This window comes from Silurus meridionalis, chromosome 1 (assembly GCF_014805685.1).
Source record: "Silurus meridionalis isolate SWU-2019-XX chromosome 1, ASM1480568v1, whole genome shotgun sequence".
NCBI lineage: Eukaryota > Metazoa > Chordata > Actinopteri > Siluriformes > Siluridae > Silurus > Silurus meridionalis.
Genome location: NC_060884.1, coordinates 8418867 through 8433367, shown reverse-complemented (window position 1 = coordinate 8433367; position 14501 = coordinate 8418867). Strand labels below are relative to the sequence as shown.

Sequence of the window (14501 nt, the reverse complement as noted above, 5' to 3'; positions counted from 1 at the left end):
ATACACAATAACTAAACACTATTATCAGAATTACAATAACCAACACAGAAACATGTGGTTGGAAATAGATGACATGCAGCCGTCCCAGCAGAGCTCTGGAACGCACCAAAAATCTTTGAGAAGCAGGGTCAAAGTCTAGGGTTTCCATTGATCATGAGGTGGAGACAGATGCTAGGTCCTGAAGAATAGGTGACTAAGCTGATCTAATTTCCGCAACTAGACAGTATGTTCCCGAACCGAAGGTATGCAAGAGGAACAACATCATAAATGTCTGTCATCAATTCACCTGGTTATCAGTCCTTAATTCAGCAAAGACAGGAGACTCATTCCATCTTCACTATATGCTGCCTTTTATTATCATTTTACCCCCTAGTCATTTTGCCCCCTCACAATAAATGTCCAAGCTTCAGTAACTCGAGAACTGGCAATCTATGAAACTGTTTTAACTCTGTAAACATGTACATATATACAGGAATAAAAAGGTAAAAGATTGTTAGTTAGCACTTTGTAGATTATCTCTTAGAAAGAATAATGCCTTAAGACTTAAAACTTTACTATCTCCTTGCTTTAGTAATGGTCTATGTGCTTTATCTGGCAAAGGTTCTCTGATTAAGTATGGTTGTGCATAAAACATTGTCACCTTTGTTCAGAATTTTCCTGTGGGTGATGTGTTACACATAGGCGTTCCTCCCGAACTGCCTCACAGGGTAGACTTGATCTGCTACATCTTTTTCAGAACTTTCATCACTGTTGGTGTTTTTGCCTTGCGGCATTGTAAAAGAGGTAACACCAGTGTAGGTGTATTCTCTTTAAATGTGGAGAAAGAGTGATTCATTAACATTTAACTTGTGAAATAATACATTGAAAGGAAATCATTAATACTAATACCCATATTTAATTGGGATAAACGGTTATATACCTTATGCTGAACCCCTCAGACATTGAGAAGCAGAAGATACTACCCCCAAGAAAGCAAAGAACAGATCCTGCCCATCCAATAAAAAGTGCAGCTCCCAGCTCGAACCTGGACAGATATCAGGAATTAAATCAGGCTGCTATAATCTAATTATGTCTGTAATAGTTAAAGTAAAAATTGCTTTTCCCTGAATTTACTTACTTTTGTGCCACAAATAAAGGGTCAAAAAACTCTGAGGTAATTCTGTGAGCATATAATGAACATGTTGTCATTGAACAGATGCCTGTAGAGAAAAAGTGTGAGAGAGGACCAGATTTGTTACATTTTCTATATTTTTCTATACAGAAAGTTATAACATATTCCTTATCATCATCCTGGTAAATCTGGTAACATACAGGTATGAATAAATAATATTTATTGAGACAGAATTTGATTAAATTTTGTATTAATTATAATTTTATTATATTAATACCCTATACAATAATAGCTTGTACATGGTGTTTGTATGGCAAATGCTCTACATACTGGGTGGGGGAACTTCTGTTTGTGGCAACTACCACAGGTAAGAATAGGAACTAACCAGTTTTATGGACATTTAACAACATTAAATGTTAGAATAAACAGTTTAAAATGTGGTATAAGACAGAAAACCTCTAAATCTAACTTTTTCATTTTTTTAAATACATTATATATAAATAAACCCTGTAAATAACCCAATTACCACTTAAGAGCATAATGCAATTATGCTCTTAGATACTGCTGCCAGAATTTAAATAAACTTTTTAAATGTTTAATGCGGGTTCTATTTTTATTTTTTTTTAAATGTAAAGTTTGATTGACAACCTTTGACAAATTTGAAAAACCCTCACCTTACAATTCCTAAAAGTCCAATTCCAGCATTATGTAATGTCTTCATGATGTACAGAAAGGGGCATTACACCTACATCATATTTATGTGTTAGTTTCCCAACTAAAAGAGGTTGAATATAAATTCTTTCTAATTTGGATTGAAATACCACCCTTAATGAATCCTTGAAGAGACATTTTCCCCAAGAGCACAGTAATAAGTTGTTGTACTATGCCGCGTAGAATAAAGTACCATTTTACACTTTATATTGTCATTTTGTAGATTAAACTTTTTTTTTAAAATGTTCTTAAGCTGCTCTCTTCAAATCTTTAGATGTAGATTATACCACACTTAATTTTGCTAATTATATTGTGTTTTACTACTAGTTACAATGTAAATGTATATTATCTATAGTCAAATATTGGTAAGAGAATAGGTTCCTGAACCTGTGAATTGACAGTACTAAGTAGAACGGTAGTGTGAAGGTGATAGACAATTACCACTGAGGATAAAATGAAGTCCTGAAAGGCAGGTAATCCTGGCCTTGGTAGACTCAGAGCCACCGATCTTGGTGCATTTCATTCCAACTAAGGCCAGAATTGCCCCAAAAAAACCCAGGCACACTGCGGAGATCATCAGCCCACGACACACCTGGATATAAGCTGCACAAGCAGGACAACAAAATTCACTAAGGTTTTCAATGTACTTCTTAAATCCTAAGCAATGGCTGACCAATAATATAAAGCAGGTCAGTGATGTTAGTCAGACCCCCAGCTTCTTTTAATGAATGGAAGATAAAAGGTTATAAACTGACTCTATGAGTATAAAGATGAAAATGATGATGAGGCATTCAGAAATTGCTGCATTATATAGCTAAGAGTATGTGTACACTTGAGCATCACACCAATCACTGGGTCTTTCCCAAACTGAGATCACAAATTTGGAAGCACAGGAATTTCTGGAGGGGTCTTATCCAGCAGGAAAATGTTCTTGTGCAAGCAAAGACCATTAATACATTCAAAGAACTCAGAAGGCCCAGATAGGGCCTGACCTTAAACCCACGGAACACCTTTGCCGTGAATAGGAATGTAAGTATTTCCCAGACCTTCTCAACCAACACCAGTGCTTAACTTCGCCCATTATCTTGTGGCCAAAAGTGCAAATCCCCACAGCCATGCTCCATAAGTAGTTCCAGATTTAAAAAAATATTATACCAGCAAATGGGGAGTTATGCTGTATGTGCAAACTGATGTTCAGAAAGCGCATTTGATAGTGATGGTCAGGTGTTCACAAACATTTGACCATATCTTAAAGCATGTAAGCATATTTTCCCTACATTTTCTCATCTAGTAAATGCACTTATTAACAAAGGTAACTTACTGGAAAGTCCATCGTATTCTCATTTAGTGTTAGGATTACTTTAAGTGCATTTGGCACAATTTAGCCTTGGCACAGTGAAGACTGTTTCCAAGTGATGCATTAAGCTATCTGGCCCAGGACATTACTTGAGCCAAAATCACATTAGAGCTATCTGATACCTTGCTTCCTCTTTGTCATTAATACATTTTGTCATCCATTCTTCCTGAAAGCAAAACTTAACAATATAAAATCCAGTCTTTTAAGAGGTTAAAATCTCACTACAAGACTGTCATACATAAAGCACATTTAAAGTCAATTTAGTTCACCCATATTATTAGAAAATATATATTTTTCTAGCTGTGAAAAGAAAGGCCATTAAATGTGCAAATATCAAACCATCTAATGCCAGCATAGAAGGAAAATCCTTGCAGTTGGAGATTCCAGTCGAATCTGTCACACATGTCTTCCAGAGATTAGACCAAAAGGTTGCTGTAGTGATGACCGTTCCATCTACAGAGGACACTTTCCAGTAGTCAGTGGGCAGCGTGGAAGAGATCAGAACCCAGCCTGATATGCTAAACAGCAAAGCAATAATCTCTGTAACCATTTTCCCCATAGTTTTCCTAGAGTGAAGAGTTCAAATATGAACCAAGCCAGATCACTTGAAGTTAGCAGTGAGTAGTTCAATAGTGCCAGTCAAATATTATTTAAGGAAGCAGTAATCAGCAATGGTTATGGTCACTACGTCTCAGAGAAGCTGTTTTTTCCAGTATGTGGTTCAGGAGGATGTGTTGTGGAATGGCGTTGTCTAGCATTGGTTCCCCTTTTGGTAGCATTATATACAACAGGGAGGGCTTTGTTCTCAAACCTTTTCAACAACTGGCCAATAGCCTTTTTATCCATATTAACCATCCATTTCACAACACACACACACACACACACACACACACACACACACACACACACACACACACATCACTCCACAAGAATGATTTGAGGAGGAAGGGTATGCTATTAAAGGTCAATAGATGAGAACATTTGTTATTGGAAGGACCTGAAATGTCCAGGGGAAATAATCTTTGTTTAACAATATTTTGAAACCACATTTTAAAAGGAATTGTGGATCTTATTTATGGAGCAATCTAAATATTTGTGGGTCTTCTTGTGAAAGCATTTATAGATGAGATTTCTTTCTATTTATAATATTAAATGTGTTCTTACTCTTCTACTGTGGTTTGTTATTCAAACAGTGTTATAAAATGTAAGCGCTTACCTGGAGAATCGCAAATAACATCAGTTAACATCTGCTCTTATAAATAACCAGTGTTGGGGATGCAATACTGCAAGATATCAAAGTTTTAATCATTATGAAGAATTATGTTCTTTCTTGTATTATTATTTTTTTTTGGTAGTGCAGTGGGGAGCTGCCTCAGCAGTCTATGGTTTGTTGTTCTCTGTGTGTTAGTTTTGATATTCTGATAGATTATCTGGATTCCTCCTGGCTCTCAAGACATGTTGGTAGGTGGACTGGATACTCTACATGTGCATACTGTATGTGTGATGCCTTGCGATGGACTGGTATTCAATCAATGTGGATCTGAATCTGCTGAAACTCTGACCAAAAAAGCTGTTACTGAAGGTTTCCTTCCATGGTTTTTATATTTGCATTTGAGGAAATTATTTGTTTCAGAATTGCATATGTTTACAGTTAGTACCTGGTGATTATACGGTTCTTTATGTATACACAACTAAATAAATAACATGTTATATTTCCAAAAAGTGTTTATACTGTTTAAACACTTACAATCACAAGCTTCTGACAAGTGACAAGTGGCAAAACATGGCTTTTTTACATACCTGGAAGGAGGCCATATCCTCACATGGTTTCACTATTATGCTGATAACACACTAGTCATCCTCTCATTCTAACCTGAAATGTTCATGTTTCTGCACACTTTCTCTGGAAGATCTGTCCATCTCCATCCATATAGGTCATTCAGTTGCTTCTTTAGTTCCTTTTTATTCTCAAGACTGGTCAGTGTATTTAAAACATGATACGTGCTTGCAAATTTTTAACATGGAATAATGGCTGTTTAAAATAAATAAATAAATATATATATATATATATATATATATATATATATATATATATATATATATATATATATATATATAAATTATTGCAGGATGTAAATGTGAGTGAATCAACATGCTAACAGCTTTGACTATGTGGATTTTTTTAAGCTAGTAAACTAATAACAGCAAATCAAGACAGCTCTCATAGGAGTGATACCAAGACGTCTAGCTTCAATATGGCATTCATTACACTGGCTGTGACAAAAATACTTGTAACACTAACTGGGTTATACCATTTGTCCACCCATACCAGTTATATCACCACTCAATATAAGTGTGCATACTGTACTATAAAAGAACAGCTATTGTAAAAGACTATTACCAAATACTTAAACTGTTTTTATAACTAATTGCAGGTTAAAGGCAGAGTTTTAATAAGCAAAGAGGCAGATGTAAATGTTTGTAATATCAATTGGTTTTTGTGTCACGTTTTGTTGCTCTTTTTGACTTTTGTCATTTACCAACCTTTTAGGGATTTTATAAGAAGCCTAATAAGAAAGGAAGACGGAAAACAAGGGAGAAAAAGAGGCCAAAGGCATGTGCAGAATGTGCAAAATCTAGAGACAACTACAAGAATTGCAGGTTTTTGTGAGACCACAAGCCATGTGTAATGCTTTATCACCATTCAAACATAATGATTTAAGTGAAAAACTTTTCATGCTCATTTTTCTTGTAATACAGAACTTTTTGGAAAAAGTCTACCAACTTATTTTGACATGGCAATGTTATAACATATTTTCTTGTAAAATTGCTTTAGCTATTTTACATTGGTAGAGGATCTCCTTTGCATAGTTCTCTAATTTAGTCATAGTCCTCTCTCCTTCCAAATCATCCGTTTTTTGTGATTGGGCAGTATACAGCATACACCCACATTGCGAGAGGTTTGCATTAATATTAAAACGTCAGACTATTTTGTGATTAGTAAAGAGATCTCCACAGATGCCTGGGGTTGACTGAGCCACACAGTCCCAGCTCCTTACTCTCCAAAATCACATGAACCACCTCTGATCTACTTTGCAATGAGGAGCCTGGGTACTGGTATTGAATATATTTGCAGTGCTAAGCCTCTATCTTTTCACATTATCTCAGTCAACATCCCTGACTCAGAATCAGAAATAAACGAAGCAACAAAAGTTTTAATAATTTATTAATACGTGTAATATACAAGAACACAAAATGACAATATTTACAAGAAATACCCAACACCACCAGTGTTTGTGTGTGTGCAGTAGTCGTGCACAGTATATAGAAAAGTCTATGTATTTAGCAGGATCTCCCTCACACGAGGAAACCCGAGGAGAGCCGATCTTCAAGTCGTGGAATCCATTTTCCGGAAATGTTTTTTTCCCCCCGGCGGAAATGTAAAATGTAAAATTTACACATCACGTCTCATGTAGCGCGCGCTTTAAAAGTCAATTTCCGGAAACAACAAACTCTGTACGTGACCACGTCCGTAACCCGGAAGTCTCGATATATCTCGCGATACTACAAGCCGCGTCCCAGCACCTAATGATGGGGAAGCGAGACAAGGAACACTATAACGTGACTTAAGTGCATTTGATTTTCTCCTAAAAACTCCCATAGTCCTGGACAATATTTATCAAAATTTGGCATGAAGACCTTTCGTCCGTTCTCGGCGGTGGAGAAAGGAAAACCAAATAGATTGGGGGAAAAAAATATTAGTTTTACCAGTATATATAAGTTTAAAATTAATGAGCAGATATCTAAAGACCCCCCAAAAATGTCTGATTTTGTGGAAGAATTCTATAAAAACTATACTCTGAACATTAGACAATTTTCACATTTTCTTTCTAATAGTTCTAATCGTTGTACACAATGGACCGTGTTTGTCCTTAAATAAAACTGATTATTATTATTATTATTATTTAAAACGTATTGTGCAAAGTATTGACGAAACACAAAAAGAAGTTTGTGATCAAGATATATCATTAGAAGAATTTAAAAAGAACAGTGAAATAAAAGAGAATAAATCCCCAGGACAAATTTTTGGCCTAACAGGTGATTTTTATAAGATACTCCAAAAATACGTTTCTGAATTTTTATTATTGGTTTTAAGAAAGTTTTAGAAGTCTGTAGGCTTCCTGTCTATGTGTCAAGGAATAATTACACTGGTACCTAAACCCAATAAGGATAGCTTGCTTCTTGACAACTGGAGGCCTATAACATTATTTAATAATAATGCAAAACTATTGGCTTACATCTTTACACAAAGAATAAAGTTATGTCTAGATACAATTATAGATTAGAGTCAGTCAGGTTTTATGTAAGGATGACATATTAGCAACAGTATTATATTAATTTTAGATTTAATTGATTATACAAATTACATAAACGATAACAGCTACATCTTATTTGTAGATATTTATATATATATATATATAAAGCCTTTAATACTGCAAACCATACATTTCTATTTGACTTTTTGGTTTTGGTCAATGCTTTTAAAAAGCGATACAAACTTTATACAACAATTGTAATAGTTCAAACTCCCATGGTGAACAACTCATAGATTTAGCATTCCGATTTAGCATTAAACAGGGCGACCCGGTGGCACACTTTCTATTTCTCCTAGTTATGCAAACGATGACTTTGCCTATAAATATTTACTCTTTTCAAGCCATTAGAATTGGGGAGAGAGAAACTAGATGTTGTCAGCTTGCTGGTGATACAGCAATTTTCTTGAAAGATATATCACAGGTTAAAAAAAGAAATAGAATGCCTCAAAATATTTTCCGAAGTGTCAGGCTTAATTTGAAATATGAAAAAATCTACCCTTTTTCCGCTCAAAGACATGGTATTCCTTTTACTGAATTTGAAGGTAATTCCAATTAAGAAGGAAGTAACTTATCTTAGTATCAATATTTGTAATGATCAGTCAAACAGAGTACAATATAACAACCCCTTATATTGAAATTTTTAAATAAAATTGATATGTGGCTCATGAGGGATTTATCACTCAAAGGTAGGATTCTTTAATCCAAAACCGAGGTGGTATCTTGCCTAGTTTATCCCGCAAAAGTATTAGATGTACCAAAATTTTTTCTTTAAAAAATCGGTTCTTTTTATGGAAAAACAAACCTCATTATTTAAAAAAAAATATGTTATGTATTTCAGTCAAGGATGTTTGAATGTGCTTGATTTTGTTACTTCTAATGCAGTTTTCTAGATTAAACATTATATTAAACATAAAGATAAGATAACATGGTACATAATTCCAAATCTTGTTTTTAAAAAAGTTCCTTTTCAAATGTAATTTTGAAGTCAATAAACTACCCATTCTATTATCAAAAATCATAGACAGGCTTTTTATACTGGATACTTATATACAAACATAATTTTTACCCCATATGCAACTTATATGGAATGATAATAATGTTAAATAATAATATAAATTAAAATTAAAATTAAAAATTTACATTTTAATTAAAAAATAATAATAATAATTTTAAATACATTTTAATAGTCTCACAATTGATAAATAATGAAGGGTATCTACTTACATATACTGAATTTTTACGCAAATTCAGTATTCCAATACCACCCCATGAATATAATATTGTAGTTGATGCAGTATCAGCAGGTTTTGTGAGGCTTTTGCAGGGCTTCAGTGAATCTAAACAATCATCATTTAAAAAAAAATATCTTATTAAACAGTATTGATATTACAGATAGAAAATGTAATAATACATTTTTCAGATGGTTGATTAATTGTCTCGCAACATTTCGTAATTAGTATTTCTGGAATTACCATTTTGAAAATATCAACTGGAAATTGGTTTGAACTTATAATAACAAATATTTTGTCACTAATAAAATTACTGAAATATGCTTTCAAATTATACACAGAATTATATAATACTTACTATAATTATTATAATACAAACAACTAACCAGTTCCTAAAGAGATACAAAACTGATCTCCCTGAATACTGTGGTTTTTGTGGAAATCTTTTAGAGGCGGTTATACATCTTTTTTTTTTTAGGTTGAATGTTTATTTACAAGTTGACTGGTTCTAAAATTAAGATTTTAAGATCAAATGTTTATGCTAAATTTGTTATTATTAGGTAAGATTCCTCCCTTGTTGTTGTAACCATGTATATATATCCTACTTTTATTTATTTATTTATTTATTTTTAATTCAAAAATGTCAGTATTATATTTACGATATTTGACTATAATATGAATGTAAACTTTTTTGCCTTCAATAAAAAGGGGATACTGTGTACTGAATTTTATTTTTACTCAGGGAAGAGTCCTCAGACATGCAAACTCAGGGAACAGCTACTGCTACTGCATGTCCTAAATAAGAAAACTTTACTGCTATATAACTTTTCCTTTTGGAAAAAAAAAACCTTTGTAACTTTTTTCATGTAATTCTGTTCATTTTTGTCCAGTTTTATAAGTTATTATATGTCACAGAACGAAAGTGACACGTCATAATAATTGGGACAACATACTGTACTTTAATCTGATGCACAAAATATAACATCCTGAAGAATTCTGGGCAGCTGAGTTCTCGTGCACAACTGCTCTCACTACGCGCCGCTGCTCCCCTCTGCTGGTTGCCCGCGGTATAGCGTTGCCTCTGCATGATTTTTGCTTCAAACCAGCAGAGACTTGATCAGGCAACTGATTATATAGTTGCTTTAAAAGCAGTGGGGTCAAACCTGGGGCCAAAATTTAATATTGGGTCTAAGTAGAGGGCCAAACGCAAAATACAGAATAAAGTTTAAAAAAAAAAAATTTAAAGTTAAAGCAATACATTTTGTTCTTATGCACTTGCACCTAATCAAGACATCTGGCATTTTGTTTACTGTAAGTTAATTACTTTTTGGGGTTTGGTTTTGTGCTGTGGCAACTCTCAGGATAGAACGAAGGTGTGCATCAGTTAGACAACTCCTGTGTGCTTTTGTTTATCTTCAGAACAAAGAAAAGTTGCTCACACAGATATGTATTTCAAATTATGCAGCGCGTTTGAGCAGCCTGTAGGCAGAGATGTGCTATAGTTTCAAGAATGAAGTGTGGAATCTGTGCAGCCCCCTAGAGTCAAACTTTGCCAGTTATAATAGGAATATAACATTACCTTGCAAGGTGGATATAATGGCTCCGCAGGCCAGAGGTGGCTCAAGGGTATTGAGTTTGACATGTCTGCCTTAAGACATCTAGATCAGAATCAGAAATAGCTTAATTACCAAGTATGTTTACACACACAAGGTAATTGACTTGGCGACAGGAGCTTCCAGTGCAGAAAAAGTACATACATAATGTAACAAAATATAAGTAAAACGCAGTTGCACAACTTGTGTTCAAAGTTCTCCCACACCACCCCACCGCTGCGCTTCCTTCACTGGTTTCCAGTAGCTGCACATATCAGATTTAAATCACTGATGCTTGCCTACAAGGCCAAAAATGAACCAGCACCATCTTACCTCAGAGACCTCATCACACCTCCTACTGCACCACGCTGTCTGAGATCCTCCAGCACTGTTCGACTGGTACCACCTTCTCTCAGAATGAGAGTTAAGTATACTTCAAGGATCTTCTCTGTTCTGGCACCGAGGTGGTGGAATGAACTATCCCTAGATGTCCGTACAGCAGAGTCCCCGACTATCTTCAAGCGACGGTTGAAGACCTACCTCTTCCTGAAACACTTAAATTAGCACTTTCCAAGTTTGCTTTGTAGATTTCAAGAGTTATATTTATATTAAGGTTATAATCTTGCGTACCATTGTAGAGTTATTCAGTGCTAGAGACTCAAAGCACTTTTGTACATCGCTCTGGACAAGGGCGTCTGTTGAATGCCATAAATGTAAATGTAAAACAGACAATTAAATAATAATGCACTACATACACAAGTAGAAAGTTTGTTTAAAAAAATTTACAGATGTTTTTTTTACAAGTGTGCAGTTTATAAATGGACCATTGGATTCTATGTATAAATGTGTCAGTTATGATGGACAATGTATAGTTCTGAATATTTTAATTGTTCAGGCTGAGTATAGCCTGCAGGAAAAAAAACCTGTGCCTGGATGGTTCTCTGTAGCGCTGACCAGAAGGCAACAGTTCGAAGAGAGAGTGGTCTGGGTGTAAGGGGTCCCAAATGATTTCCCTAGCCCTTTTCCTCACACTGGATAAGTGAAGATCTTGGAGATTGGGCAGTGGGGCACTTAAAATCCTCTCAGAAATCCTGACTGCCTGCTGTAGCTTCTTGGTGTCTGATTTGGTAGCTGAACCAAACCAGACAGTTATAGATGTACAAAGGACAGACTCAATAATGGCTGAGTAGAACTGTTTCAGCAGCTCCTGTGGCAGGTTGAATTTCCTCAGTTGGCGAAGAAATCATAACCTCTGCTAGGCCTTTTAGCAATGGAGTCAATATTATTGTCCCACTTTAGGTCGTGAGAGATGGTGGTACCCAGAAACTTAAATGTGATGAATATGACTTCAGTAAAAGAATTGCCTCTGTATACCACTGATTTGGAATGAAGCAATTAAGATGTGAGGAATAATAAAGAATGTATTTTATCCAAGGGGTTTAACAAATGCTGCATGAATGATTCTTCTACATAATTCCTCCATTTTCACAAGCTCAATAGTATTTGGACAAACTTACAATTATAAATAAAGATTTTTTTTTTTATATTTGGATGCTAACCCTTTGCAGCCAATGACTGCTTGACATCTTGAACCCATAAACCTTAGCCAGATGCTGGTAAATCCACTTGAGGTCCTTTGTTAGACCTTTACTGCTGCCTTTGGTTTTTTCAGGGTCTTTCTGTCACCAGTTTTATCTTCAGTAAAAAAAAAAGGAAGACGTTTCGAAGATTAAAATGCCATCCTAAAAATGCCAAAAGTTTTGTAGCATTTGACTGAATCTGAGCAGAAAGTACAGCTTTATACAGTTGAGAATTTATCCTGATATTTCCATTAGCATTCACATTATCATTAAAAACCAGTGACCAAGTTCCATTGACAGGCTTACATGTACATGCCATAACACAGCCTCCATGTTTGACAGATAATGTGGTATTGTATGGATCATGTGGTATGATCCATTTTAGTGAGCTATACAGGTGCATCTCAATGAATTAGAATATCATTAAAAAGTTGATTTAATTCAGAAATTTATATTTTAAAAAAATTTAAACGTACATTTTATAGATTCATCACACACAGACTGATATATTTCAAGTGTTTATTTATTTTAATTTTGATGATTATGGCATTATATACAGATAATGAAAATCCAAAATTCTGTATCTCAGAGAATTGAATATTGTGAAAAAGTTCAATATTGGAGACTCGTGGTGTCGCACTCTAATCAGCTAATTGAATCCAAACACCTGTAAAGGTTTCCTGAGCCTTTAAATGGTGTCTCAGTCTGGTTCAGGGTACACAAACATGGGGAAGACTACTGACTTGACAGTTGTCCAGAAGACGATCATTGACACCCTGCACATGGAGGGTAGGACACAAAAGGTCATCGCTAAAGAAGCTGCTGTTCAGAGTGCTGTATCCAAGCACATTAATGGAAAGTTGAATGGAAGGAAAAAACGTGGTAGAAAAAGGTGAAATGAAGCCCATTCAAGAATTTGGGGGAGATTCACAAAGAGTGGACTGCAGCTGGAGTCAGTGCTTCAAGAGCCACCATGCACCATGCAGACGTATCCATGGTCTACAACTGACACATTCCTTGTGTCAAGCCACTCCTGAACCAGATACAACGTCAGAGGTGTCTTACCTGGGCAAAGGACAAAAAGGACTGGACTGTTGCTCAGTGGGCCAAAGTCGACTTTTCAGATAAAAGGAAAGAAAATTTTGGTCCCAGAGTCTGGAAGAAGAGAGGAGAGGCACAGAATCCAAGTGGCTTGATGTCCAGTGTAAAGTTTACACAGTCAGTGGTGATCTGTGGAGTCATGTCATCTGCTGGTGTTGCTCCACTGTGTTTTATTAAATCCAAGGTCAGCACAGCCATCTACCAGAAAGTTTTAGAGCACTTCATGCTTCTCTCTGCTGACCAGCTTTATGGAGATGCTGATTTTATTTTCCAGCAGGATTTAGCACCTGCCCACACTGCCAAAAGCACCAAAAGTTGGTTAAATGACTCTGGTGTTGGTGTGCTTGACTGGCCAGCAAACTCACCAGACCTGAACGGGAGAGTGATGGAGAGTGTGTTAGAGAAATGAAGAAAAGAGATGCAGGCCCGGTGGAGTGTGTGAAGAAGAGTGGCAGGAAGGATTTGTGATAGAAGAGTAAAAGGGAAAGTTTATAGGACTGTGGTGAGGCCTGCGATGTTGTATGATTTAGAGACAGTGGCATTGAGTAAAAGACAGGAGGTGGAGCTGGAGGTAGCAGAGCTGAAGATGTTGAGGTTTTCGTTAGGAGTGATAAGGATGGACAGGATTAGAAATAAGTTTATAAGAGGGACAGTGCATGTTGGAAGTTTTGGAGACAAGGTGAGGGAGGCGAGATTGAGGTGGTTTGGACATGTGCAGAGGAGGGACATGGGGTATTTCGGCAGGAGAATGCTGAGGATGGAGCCGCCAGTAAGGAGGAAAAGAGGAAGGCCAAGTAGGAGGTTTATGGATGTGGTGAGGGAAGACATGCAGGTAGTTGGTGTGAAAGAGGCAGATGTAGAGGACAGGGGGTATGGAGACGGATGATCTGCTGTAGCGACCCCTAATGGGAGAAGCCGAAAGAAAAAAAAGAAGAAGAACAAACTTTCCAGAAGGCCAACAATTCACTAAAAATGTTTTTTTGATTGGTCAAATTAAGTATTGTAATTTGTTGAGATTGGTGAGTTTTTGTTAAGTGTGAGCCAAAATCAAAAACATTTTAAAGAAATAAACACTTGAAATATGAGTCTGTGTGTGATGAATCTATATAATATACGAGTTTCACTTTTTGTATTGAATTACTAAAATAAATCAACTTTTTAATGATATTCTCATTATTGAGATGCTTCTGTATATATAGACAAAAGTGCCAACAATCAATAAACAATCTGAATGACAGTAGCTGAACAATTGAAAGTCACCCTGAACTGTGGCTGTGAGTGAGTATGGAATGGGAAACAGGTGTGAATAATCAGTATCAAGGTGACTGTGAATTTAATCGTGAATGGTTAGTTAAAAGTTAGGGAGTCCATGGTGGCCATGTTTGAAGGCTGTGGTGTCTGCTGAGAAACGGAGTTAAAATTTTTCTGTACCAATGGTGTTGGT

General features: G+C 35.8%; 1 protein-coding gene across 1 annotated transcript; it reads right to left on the bottom strand.

The window, feature by feature from the left end:
* Positions 1–671: 671 nt before the first annotated feature.
* On the bottom strand, positions 672–3848 carry cldn10a (claudin 10a). Its single transcript, XM_046853069.1, has 5 exons — positions 3519–3848; positions 2264–2425; positions 1118–1199; positions 920–1024; positions 672–807 (listed from the first exon to the last, which is right to left on the bottom strand). The coding sequence occupies exons 1-5, from the start codon at positions 3736–3738 to the stop codon at positions 672–674; spliced, it is 705 nt and encodes a 234-aa protein (XP_046709025.1). The 5' UTR covers positions 3739–3848.
* Positions 3849–14501: the final 10653 nt, after the last annotated feature.

Coding starts and splice junctions, on each gene's coding strand:
- cldn10a (XM_046853069.1), bottom strand. CDS start 3,738: ATGGGGAAAATGGTTACAGAGATTATTGCTTTGCTGTTTAGCATATCA. Junction 2,426..3,518: donor TTCTATGCTGGCATTAGATG/GTTTGATATTTG, acceptor CTGCTTGTGCAG/CTTATATCCAGGTGTGTCGT. Junction 808..919: donor TCTGAGGGGTTCAGCATAAG/GTATATAACCGT, acceptor CCACATTTAAAG/AGAATACACCTACACTGGTG.